Below are 12,468 nucleotides of genomic sequence, written 5' to 3'. Positions count from 1 at the left end.
GTCTTGATCGATTCTTGTTACCCCATGTGTAAGATTTAGTATTTGGAAACTTCTCCCTCCAAATATCAATTAAATCAAATTTTTCCATGAACATTTTCAGTTTTGAATTTGGAGAAGTATGCTGCTTTGGAGGAAATCTATCTAAATTATTATCAGGAGTGATATTAAAATCTCCACCAATACAAATTACCGCATCAGGAAATGTATTAAGCCATAACAACATTTTGTCTCCTATTTCTTCAAATAACAGGTCATTTTCCCGAGAGGCATTATATCCATAAATGTTTATCAATAACACAAAGAGATTATTAATACAAATTAATAGTAAAATAAAGTGCCCCTTAGGATCTATATAGTTCTTTAACACTGAACCTGTGAAATGGTTTTTCATTATCATTACACCAGCAGAACGCTCTGAACCATGAGCCATCCAAACCTCGCTGCCCCATTGGTTTTTCCAAAAAGTAGTGTCATTGAAAACAGAATGAGACTCCTGGAAGAAACAAAAGTCGGTTTTGAAAGTTTTTGCATACATAAACAACGCTTTGCGCTTTACGTTATCACGCAACCCCCTGGCATTGAGAGAAACAATTGAAATGGACATAAAAAAAGAAAAAGAACAAACGAAAACTGAACAAGATTTTCAGTTGTGGAACCCTCTAGGGATGAGAGTGTACCGGTAGCTGACTAATAGACAGGTAAAACCAATCTTCGGCATAAACACAGTCAATCAAATTAGTGAGCTCTCATAAAATGAACGATTGCACCCACTAAAAACAGATTTACCATGCTTAAGGTGGATAGATTTCAGACCCATCAACAAAGGCACGGCCTCCCATGAAATGAGCCCTCTTTCCCTCCTTTCGAGCTTTGTCAACAGCGGGCCAAAGCAACTGTCTTCTTTCCCGATCAGATGCGATGAGGTCCTCGGTGAAGCGAAGCTGATTGGCTCGAAGAAACTCCGACGTCCTCGCTGCCTTCCATACTCCGTCTCTTGCCACACGCGAAGAAAATTGAATAATGATGGGTCGCGGTCGTGAACTATTCTGGAGCTTTCTTCCAACACGGTGAACAGTGTCTATTTTGTCTGCTAGGCAGCTTCCTCCCTCAGGGAACGATGCTTCACAGATACGGATGGACTCCGCTCTTACATCCTCCCTTTCATTCTCACTAACACCGTGTAAACGAAGATTCCAACGACGGGAGTATCTTTCCAAGTCAGTGAGACGTTGTTCACAAAATCCCATCTTCTTCTCTTCAGTGTTCAATCTTGTTTCAACGTGACTGACTTTGCCTTTGATGTCGTTTAATTCAGCACATACGAAGTCCACTGTTTTCTTTAAACCTTCAATTTTCAGGGCATTTTCACTCACCATTTTCTCTATGGTGTCAGAGCGAGTGTTTATCAGATTAGAGAGCGTTGAAACAACCGAAGAGCTATCATCATCTGACTTGCCCTTTTTGGATGGATGTTTGGCTGGACTATCTGGAAGCGGTGTTAAGGCCCCAGTCGTTTCCTCCACAGACGCATAGTTGTGATAGTCCATCTTGTCAGATTGCCGCGAAACACGCGAGATATCTTTCCTTTTGTCAGCGGTCGACTTCATATTTTCAGCCTCGGAGAAAGCACAATGATAGATGTGGGTAATTCTGCGCAAAAGTAACTTCAAGGAATGATTTACAAGCCGTTATAAAAGTTTGTCAGCAGAGCTCAGCGAAAGTTAAGTTAGCAGGACGCCATCTTGGACTTCCCCCCTCATTCAAATAATACTCCTGTCCTGACTCTTTAGCAGGACGCAATCGGTCACATGACACATGAGAGCCAATGGCATTTTACAATCAAAGCTGACGTAATGACGCAATTGGTCACGAGACACACAACAGGCGATGCTGTCAAAGCTGACGTGACGTTTCTTCCGGAAGTTCTGGGTGGCAAATTTTGAAATGTGTTAATCATTAATCATCGGCCGGTTGATGGACTCCACGCAGCTGATGGACGCTTCTGGGGATTTACTTCACACAAACCAATTGTTTGGCCTCGGAACACATGGAATATTTGTACTTTTTGAATAAATTGTTCCTGCAGTCGTATCTGCCTGTTTTTTATATATATATATATAAAACACAAACGGGTAGATTTAGGCAATGAATAGGAGTTAAATGCTTTCAGTAATTAGATCAATTACCTATTTACACATTTCTATTGCAAAAGGGTGAGGAATAGCAGAAATTAATTTTCACATTTAACGTTACATTTGTTGTAGCAATCAATGGACGCATTTGTAATGGTGAGAAATAGCTACAAATGATGTGTAAAACATTTACAAGTGATGAAGAGTCTACACTTTAGATTACGGGACGCAGAAAGCATTGCAAATGCTTTGTATACATGCACAGATCATTTGTAATGGGTGATAAAGATTTGTAAAGGATTTATTCATGCATTTACAACATCATCTCTAACAGGTGATGAACACTTTGTAGTGTGTACTTTAATGTAAATGCTGACTGGTGAGGGTATAGACAGCTGTCTTCTCTGACATGTGCACCTGATGCTTCACTGGAGGGTAAAAACAGTGCACATTATCAGACCCTCACAGAACACAACTCTGCACCATTAAGTAAAAGGATTTAACTTAACGCACTGCAATCCCCTGACTTTAAGTCATTCTAAAATGTTTATTAATTTGACAACTAGTAATTTATCATTCTTTAAAAAAAATAGCTTTAGCATAATTGCATTTTGTGGGTTTTAACAGACCAGCTTAAAAATTTAATGATGCATCCATAAATTATATATTCATTATTTACTAACGGTTTGATCATCATTTGTTCACGATTAACAATTGTTTATTGAGGTAATGGTACACTGACATTTCAGTGATTAATAATATATTAACTAGTAACTTAATAACCATTTACTAAGGATCTGTTTGGTTATTTTATGATATAATATTTTTTAAAGATAACTTACAGATTTGCAAATTGTTAGCATAATCATTTATGAATGTATAGTCATGATTTGTAAATGATTAGTTCATCATTATCTAATAATTTATAAATAATGTATAACTGAATCTACAAAATATACAAAAAAGTAACAATTTAGTAACATTTATGAAATGCAGTGTCATGTTTTGTTAGTCATTAGTTCATTATTAACTAATTAATTGTAAATTAATTACTAATAACAGAATTACGGAAGCTTATTGCATTCACTTGAGAAAAAAAAAATCTACTCTGTTTTTTCTTAAGTGAATGCAATAAGCTTCTGTACAGAATCTACTAAATATAAGTAAAATAATTAACAAATCACTCATTAATCATTAATGAACATGTAGTCATGTTTCATAAATCATTAGTTAATTATTTACTAATCACTTGTAAATGACTTGTAACAGAATTTACAAAACATTCATAAAATGTTAGCATATCACTTGATAATCATTTATGAATGTTTTGTAAATGATTAGTTCATCATTAACTAACCAGTTTTAAATGACTTACAACTGAACGTTTTCATAAAGTGTTACCGATTTTTCCCATAAATGTGTCACATATCACTTAAAAATGGGAGTATCTCAGCTTTAACGTGGTATATGGCTCATATTCAGGATAATTATGCATCAAATGTGTTGCAGTTTTAAAAAATAAGCTTGTGTTGACTTTAGCTGGGTTTTCACACACTGGGTCACATTTTATCGTGAGATTTTGCCTCACCTCCAACCACTTCTGTACCCCTTCTAGACCAGGCCTGCAGTACCCCTCTCAGAAACTAAAGCTTTCGCGCCTTTCGCGCCGTGACCGGTCCCAGTATTGTCGCCCCTCTGTGTTTTCTAATGGACGTGAGGCAAACTAAACAATAAAATTACACCTCAAATATTTTTCCCCAAAGTTAGTTTATGTCATTGAAGGCATTTATCATCAAAATGATTTCATTTCAAGGGTTCGATTTTAAAATAAGTTTAGTTCCATATCATAGGAACTCGAGCTGCGTCGCCGCTTTGGGAACGCCTCTGCGTGATTGCGTCGTGAAGCACTTATGTCATCAGTCCAATAGGAAGACGGAACGTCATAGGCGGGTGACGTCACTATGGCAAAGACCTGGTCGTACAGAGAGGCTTTTTCTTGTTACGAGCTCCTTGCATATGGCGCAACAAAAACAGAGCGTCGCCATTCCCCCTAGTCGATACCAAGGGGTCAGTTGTTCCCTGCCGGTCAGCCGTCTCAGGGCGCTGCACTCGCAGTGCAGAGTACATCAGAGGCCTGCCTCGAGCGGCTGGTACCCTTAGTAGATATTCTGGCTAAATCTGCCATATATATCTCAGTGGGTCCTGCAGTTTTTAAGGAGGGTATGCCATTCAGTTTTGATGTCATCCACCTAGTTTCTATGGGGTTCTGCCCACGGTGGTGGGCCCCGAGCAGGCTCTGGTTATGTCTCAAGAAGTACAGGCTCTGCTGCAGATAGGGGCTTTAGAGAGGGTTTCCCCGCCCGGCAGGGAGTCAGGCTTTGCGGCCGATACGTCATCGTGCCAAAGAAGGATGGAGGGTTGGGCCCATCTTAGATCTTTGCGTTCTTAACCGCTGTGTAGCAAGCTCAAGTTCAGGATGCTTTTACACAAACGGATCATGTCTCAGATCGGGTCCGAGGACTGCTTTGTCACAATAGATCACAAAAATGCACATTTTCATATCTCCATCCTTCCACAGCAAAGGACATACCCGTGGTTCGCTTCAGGGGAGAAGCTTACCGATATGGGGTGCTTCCCTTTGGTCTAGCCCTTCACCCCGCACATTCACCAGAGTGTGGACACGCATTAAATCGACGACTGGCTGATTCTGGCACAGTCAGCTCATCTCACGTTTCAAAATCGAGATGTTGTTCTCGCGCACGCGAGGGAGTTGGGCTGAGGCTCAACTCCAAGAAGAGCATTCTTTTTCTAATGCAGAGAATAACGTATCTAGGCATGAGTTGGGATTCAGTCTCTATGCAGGCCCGGTTTTCAGAGCTTTGCATAGGATCGACCGGCTCGGCCTTAAGAGGGGTGAAACTAGGCCAGTCGCTCACTGTGAAACAGTCTTAAGAGGCTGTTGGGTCTCATGGCAGCAGCGTCCCATATCATTCCATGCGGCCTGTTGTACATGAGACCGCTACAGTGGTGACTCAAAACCAAGGGCTTTCCCCGAGGGGAAACCCTTTCCGTGTGTAAGATTACGCGGTGGTGTCTCCGCTCCTTGGTCATGCAGAGGGACCCTTGCTTTCTAGGCCAATCTCTGAGCATGGATGCCTCCCTTACGGGCTGGGAGGGGCGGCCATGAGTAGTCGCTCGCCCCAGGGCCTATGGCAGGAACACCATCATTCGTGGCATAATTGTCTAGAATGCTGGCAGTGTTTCAGGCACTGAAACACTTCCTTTTGTATCTCAGGGGCCATCATGTGCTCGTTCACACAGACAGCACATCGATGGTCTCGTATATCAACCATCAGAGAGGTCCGAGGCCTTATTCCCCCCTGGTCCCAGTGGAACTGCTCTCAGTGAGGGCTATGTACATTCCTGGGCGGTTGAATGTGGAAGCAGACATCCTGTCGAGGCAGGGGCCGAGGCCCGGGGAGTGGAGACTCCAAACCGAGGTGGTGGAGCTCCTTTGGGAGAGATTTGGCAGGGCTCAAGTGACCTGCTTGCCACTCATGAGAATATGCATTGTCGTCTGTGGTTCTCCGTAATGTCTCCAGTTCCTCTCGGACTGGAAGCTATGGTACAGGAGTGGCCGAGGCTGCCTCTATACATCTTTCCCCCGATTGCTCTACTTCCGGGAGTTCTAGAGAGAGTCCGTCAGGATGGGGCCCGTCTTCTGTTAGTAGACCTGTTCTGGCCAGGCCGAGTATGGTTCTCAGACCTGTCTCTCCTCGACAGCTCTCCCCTGGAGATTCCGATCAGGGGGGACATTCTCTCTAGCCAGGAGTTGTGGAAAGCATAGGCTTGGCCTCTGAGGGGGCCCAGCTCATAAATTCTGGTCTCTCCACCAAGGTTGTTGTGACCATTCTACACTCTAGAGCTCCTTCAATGAGGAAACTGTACACACTGAAAAGGAGGTTCTTCACCTTATGGTGCAGAGATCGCCTGTGTGATCCAGTTAACTGCCCTGCGAGCGCGGTGCTGAAGTTCCTGCAGGGGAGATTCTCCACTGGGCTAGCTCCCCCCACATTAAAGGTGTATGTGGCGGCCGCAGGTGCTTACCACACACCTTTGGGTGGTGTTTGTTGGGGCGACTCCCTCTGGTTACTTGTTTTCTTTGTGGCGCTTGGAGGCTGAGGCCTGCAGTAGGCACCAGGGTGCCGACCTGGGATCTCTTGTTCCTTCAAGGTCTTTCCGAGGCTGCCTTTGAACTGCTCGAGGAAGTTTCCGAGAAGTGTGTTGTGCTAAAGATGCTTTTTCTCCCTAAGAGTATAGGAGATTTACAAGCTCTCTCGGTGGCACCCTCGTGTCTGGAATTTGCGCCCGGTATGGCCAAGGCCAAGAGTTCTTGTACCCTAGGCCGGGCTATGTTCCTAAGGCTCCTCTAACCTTTGTGCTGCAAGCCTTTGTCCTCCGCCTCTGGTGATGTCGGACCAGGACATCTTATCTGCTCTGTTTGTGCCGAGACACTTATGTCCACATAGCTGCCCTGTTGAGGAGAACAGTACAGTTATGTGTCTGTTATGACCTTCCTCGAGGGGGGCAGTTTCAATGATGAGCAAGTGGGTAGTCGATGCTATCTCATTTGCTTTTGTGACGGCCGGACAGCCTTCTCCTTGGCTGGTCTTCACGGGTCCAAAAATTTGCACCCGAACCCAAAGAGACCCGCAATGTTCAACACAGATCCGACCCGGACCCGTCTATTATTTCAAAAACTGGACCCGGACCCGTGCAGATCCAAAAAATGCCAAAAATAGAGTACCCGGAACCGACATGGACCCGTCTATTATTTGATAGCTGGAACCGAACCCGCCGGGAAGACACAGACCCAACTGGACCTGCTCATCTCATATTACACAATAAACTGCTGTTAACAAGTTAATAAACAAGCTGCAAAAAATAACTTTGTCTCAGTCACCCTACCTAACGATATATAGCCGTTGTCTCCCTTCCTTGTACCTTGATTGTGATGTATTACAATATTCCTCTGTAATTGTTCCAAGCATGCTTAATTCACTCATCATTTCAGCTGTAGCTAAAAGTCAATTGTATTTGACAGTGACGGATTTATGAGTTATCTTGCATAATAACTTTGACTGTTTGCCCTTTTGAACTAATAACAATTGCTCATTCAGTGCCATGGCCGCACTTGAGACTGCACTCGCGCGTCAGCTGGAGCAACCGGAAATATGAGCCTTTTTCATGCAATTTGAGCATCACAGAAAACATTTATGTGACAGTTCACCTGAAGTCTTGTTGCTGATTTGAAATATATTCTTGAGTACATTATTACCGCGCGCATGCATTAAATCTGCCCGTTTCTTAACGGCTGAGAGAGAGAGAGGGAGAGAGAAAGAGCTTGTGTTTTTGTTGTTGTTGTGTATTTCTAAACCTCATTTCCCGGCTCACACTTTTCTTATCCTAATTTAGCAATTTGTAAGTTACACAAAACACACAAGCCGCGCAGACTCTTATGGCCAGGTGTCCGATTGACATATTACATAGGCTACAACATTAACAGACCCGGGAGCGAAGTAATAGATTAGGACCCAACCCAGACCCGGCTGACCATTTAAAATATAGACCCGTACCCGTACGGGTCCTGGGTCGGATCCCGGGTCCACGGGTCTCGGGTGCCCAGTGAAGAACTTTACCGTCCGGTCCCACTCTACTAGGAGTATGGCTGCTTCGCAGGCACTCTTGTCAGGTTCCTCCCTGCAGAATGTCTATGATGCAGCAGGTTGGTTTTTGCCGCATACCTTCATCAGATTCTACGAACTTGACATTTATTCTACTCCTGGGGCTCGGGTGCTCGCCTCCTGACACTTCACAGGCGGGCATCCGGCTCCTATGGGGGCGTGGGTATTCTCGTTCCCAAAGCGGTGACACAGCTCGAGTTCCTATGACAGGGAACGTCTCGGTTATGTCTGTAACCTTAGTTCCCTGAAATGGAAACGAGACGCTGCGTCACCGTGCCATACTCCCCGCATGCCTGCAAGCGCCTTGTTTCATCCAGTTCAGAAGCTAACGGCATGTGTTTGCCAGTGTGCTTTATAGTTTCCGGGTCCGTGACGTCACCCGCCTATGACGTTCCATCTTCCTATTGGACTTATGACATACGTGCTTCACGACGCAATCATGCAGAGGCGTTCCCAAAGCGGTGACGCAGCGTCTCGTTCCCAATTTACGGAATTAAGTTTACAGATGTAACCGAGACATTTTACTTAGTTATCTGATGCTTTAAAAACAGGGGCGGTGACGTCATGATTGACAGCTGAGATTGACATCTTCTCTGAGTGAAGTTGTCACTGAGGCACTAACAGACTTTTTTGGGGGATTTTTGGGAGCAGATTGGAGCTTTAGCTTTAATTTCTACATTTCCATAACTGTTTATTTCACACCAACATAGTTAACCCTCTTGGCGCCACAGTCAAGTTTACTCGACAAGATGCGTCACTGAATAAAACGGCCGATTTTGTCAAATAGTGTGTCAAATTTCATTCAACCTCCCCTCCACTAGATGGTAGACATGTTTTACTTCTTGTTGTACATGTTGTACAAACATCATGATTCTATACAAAATATACGAGCAAGAGCGCATTGAATCAGTGTAAACAAAAGTGGAGCTGACGTGCGAGTGAGCTGTTTTATCAGAGCATTGTCAACGTCAGCGAGTATTTGCATTAGATTATTATTACTATTATTATTTTCTAATGGCATCAATAAAGCTTACCCGCAATGAAGTGTTGGGTCTTCTATTCGCGGACCCTGATACTGAAGGGAAATATGAGATGACGGTGATTCTGAAAGTGAAACTAAACCTAACGTTACACTAAGCACTAATGGTGAATCATTTACCCAATGTAGATGGTCCTTTGCCCAATGTCAGTGGTGGGAATAATGTTTCCCGGGGTCCGAGTGTTCATCGCGAAGTTAGCGATGCGTTAGTGTTGGGAATGAGGCGGCCGCGGGAGATTTTTGCCGCGCTCACCATGAAGCGCGCGTCTTCTCGCCTCGCGCATCTCCGCGATCGCGGTGACAGTATTGTGGTGGAGACTTTATCTGACGCCACTGGGTATGTTAGAAGAGGTCGAAGTATTCATAAGCACGTTCGAGGGCAACGTGGAGGCAGGGTGGGGAGTCAAAATGACAATAACGTGGCCGTGGCTGTGCAGACTCGGCGGCGCGTGAGGCAGATCTGGACGAGCAGACGCGCTGTGACACGGGGCAGGGGGCTATTATGCATTATATATATTATATATGTGCCCTATATATGGAATCAGAGTGCTTACTGTATGTGGTAAATGGAAAATATCTACAGCAAAAGGCAAACCGCTACATTCATTCAGTTTGTTTCTACCATTTATTAGTAATGATTTACACAGTTTGTTTACTATTTACTATTTACCTGAACATTCAGTATTGTGCAATATAGCACACAGAAGGTGAGGGACATTTTTGGGGGAAAGAAGTGCTGCATTTAATCATTTAATCATGTGGCTTTTTAATGAAAATTCTATAATCCAAGATTGCCCCCACGTCATGACGTCATAATATGCAAATTAGATGGGAAAATGTAATCTCTACATAAACTTATGGTCCTCCTTAATATGTCTCTAATTTACAGAAAGTTTCTATCGTTTATCACTTTTAAGATATAGCCTTTTGAAATTAAGATGTCAAAATCGAACGTTTTAGGAAAAAACCTCTGGCGCCTAAAGGGTTAATTGTTCTGCATCTGTGAGAGTGTGGGCGGGCTTTTGATATCACAGCTGTACTTCCTGCTCTACTTCCTGCTCTCTACTGCGCAACTCCAGTCCCTTAATAACTACTGCGCAGACTTTGTCCCAAGATGTCAACGCCGTGCAAGCCGCCTGAAAGCTTCAACTCGGGCAAGCGGAAACCGATGATGTCGAGTCGTCCATATTTTTTTACGGTCTATGTTCTAGACACAACTCTTCTTCTCAGTGTTTAGTGTATTTCTGTGGTAGAATTACAGCGCCACGCACTGGCCTGGCATACATACTACATCTTTTTGTGCCATTTTCATTGCTCTTGTGTGGACGCATATATTACTTGAAACGGGGAGAGAAAAAAAGATTGGATACGAAAAGCTCTGGCTTCGTATGAACGGGGCCCTAGTTAATGCAGCCTAACAATTAGTTAATTGATTTTAATTATATATATAATGTTTTTGTGTGTGTGTATTTCAAAGTGACTATACTATGGCATAGTGTATGTCATGACTCTCTGCGGTCATTAAAAATCCCAGGATATCCTTCGGAAAAAAGACTAGGGGGCATCCTGGCCAAATTTGCCCATTGGGCAAATTTGTTATTTGGCAAACAAAACAAAAGACAACAGTATTTGATAATGATTTGGCTTTAAATAGTGTACCTGCCAGCAGCAGAGCCAGACATTGTAAATAGTCAGGGCTTAATCCAAATCCAGTTTGTCCAATCACAATTTAAAGGACCCAAAGCATGACATTTCAGTCCCATTTCACTTAAAAGAACTGTTTCATGAGAATGATTTGTTCACAAACCAGACATCACTAGTACATGTCATTTATGTTTTATGATAACCCTGACCTTTGGTCCTGAATCAACCTCCAGAAGTGACAGTGCCCACAAAAGTGGCCCACAAAAGCATGCTCAGTTTTGGCCCTATAGTAGAAAAATGGCCAGTCTTGTACCTTGGTCTTTTGGACATTTTTGCTTCAAATTAAAGTTTTCAATGTTGTTATTCACTTGTAGCTGATTGGTTTGGTTCATGGCCTACAACTCTCAGGATTTTTTTTTTCAAAAATCTCTATGGCAACAATCAATGGGAAAAATACTTCTGGAACCAAGGCCGTTCATTTAAAAAAAATGTATTTTTTTTTTCTTTCACAGCTATAAAAGAGTGGTGACTCCAAAGCGTGCAGGCACTGCAGTGGTGGTGTGCTGGATGGTGGCCATTGCAGTCGGTCTGACACCCATGTTGGGATGGAACAATCTGGAGAAGCTACAACAGACCAATGGCACTGTGGGTGCTGACCTTCTCATAACCTGTGAATTTGAGAATGTCATCAGTATGGAGTACATGGTGTATTTCAACTTCTTCGGCTGGGTGCTGCCACCTCTCATCCTCATATTGCTCATTTACACTGAGATCTTCTACATAATCCACAAGCAGCTCAACAAAAAGGTTACTGTTAACCAGACTGACCCCACTCGATATTATGGGAAAGAGCTCAAGCTGGCAAAATCTCTTGCACTGGTACTTTTCTTGTTCGCTGTTAGCTGGTTGCCATTGCATATCCTGAACTGCATCACTCTCTTCTGTCCTAGTTGTGACAATTCCATGTGCCTTCTCTACGTGGCTATCTTGCTCAGTCATGGCAACTCCGCCGTCAATCCCATTGTTTACGCATTCCGTATTAAGAAATTCCGGAATGCTTTTGTTAAGATCTGGAAACATTATGTATGCTGCACGGAGGATCCACATGTGGATGATCGGCCCAGCTTTCGTATAGATAGCAAAGAGGGAAGACTACGGCATAATAAAATCTGATGCTTGCAAAAAGGTCTCCTCTATTAGAATCCGTTTTTAAAACATGATGCTATCGATGAGTCTTGAAGGGGAAGGCAGTATGGGATGCTGTGAGTTCTGAGAATACATTTGACACAAAAATGGAGACAGTCAGACATTACTGGAAATGATTCCTTGAAAACCAGTCAGTGGTGCATATAATAAATTGCAACATTAGTGAGTAATCATTACATAAATTAAAATGGTATTTTAGAGCTACAGCCACACAGTACAACTTGCATTCAAATCTGTATGAAGATCATTATTATGCTTTACTTCTGTGGTGGGCTTCTTTTTAATGTCATAGTCTGGATTTTGTGTTTATCACTGAATTCTGGACAAATGTTGATGATTTAACCCCCTTTTCTGAATTAGTCCCAACTGACTAACACAGTGGTTTTCAAACCTGTCCTGGATGACCCCCAGCCATGCACATTTTGTATGTCTCCTTCATCTAACACAACTGATTCAACTCATGAGCTCATTAGTAGAGACTGCAAGACCTGAAGTGGGTGTGCCAAATATGGGAGACATATAAAATGTGCAGGGCTGGGGGTCCTCCAGGACAGGTTTGAAAACCAGTGGACTACCAGACAAGTGGGGATTAGTGACTATTTAAAATAAAAAATAAAAAATAAATTTTCTGCTCAATGTCGGCCAGTTCCTTGCAGTTACCAGTTTTGAATCTCAGCTCCTACATTTTAATTGGAATGGAATT

The 12,468-nt window shown here is 43.2% G+C and overlaps 1 protein-coding gene across 1 annotated transcript in view; it reads left to right on the top strand.

Annotated features, from left to right (window-relative positions):
- Nucleotides 1-12,167, top strand: part of LOC137058510 (adenosine receptor A1) — a 66,238-nt gene extending 54,071 nt beyond the window's left edge. The window contains exon 2 of the mRNA XM_067431801.1: nucleotides 11,072-12,167. Within this exon, the coding sequence (XP_067287902.1) occupies nucleotides 11,072-11,732 (661 nt within the window). The 3' untranslated portion in view covers nucleotides 11,733-12,167. The remainder of the gene's footprint in view (nucleotides 1-11,071) is intronic.
- The last annotated feature ends 301 nt before the right edge of the window (nucleotides 12,168-12,468 follow it).

This window comes from Pseudorasbora parva, chromosome 22, assembly GCF_024679245.1.
Source record: "Pseudorasbora parva isolate DD20220531a chromosome 22, ASM2467924v1, whole genome shotgun sequence".
NCBI lineage: Eukaryota > Metazoa > Chordata > Actinopteri > Cypriniformes > Gobionidae > Pseudorasbora > Pseudorasbora parva.
This window is presented reverse-complemented; position numbering and strand designations above follow the sequence as displayed.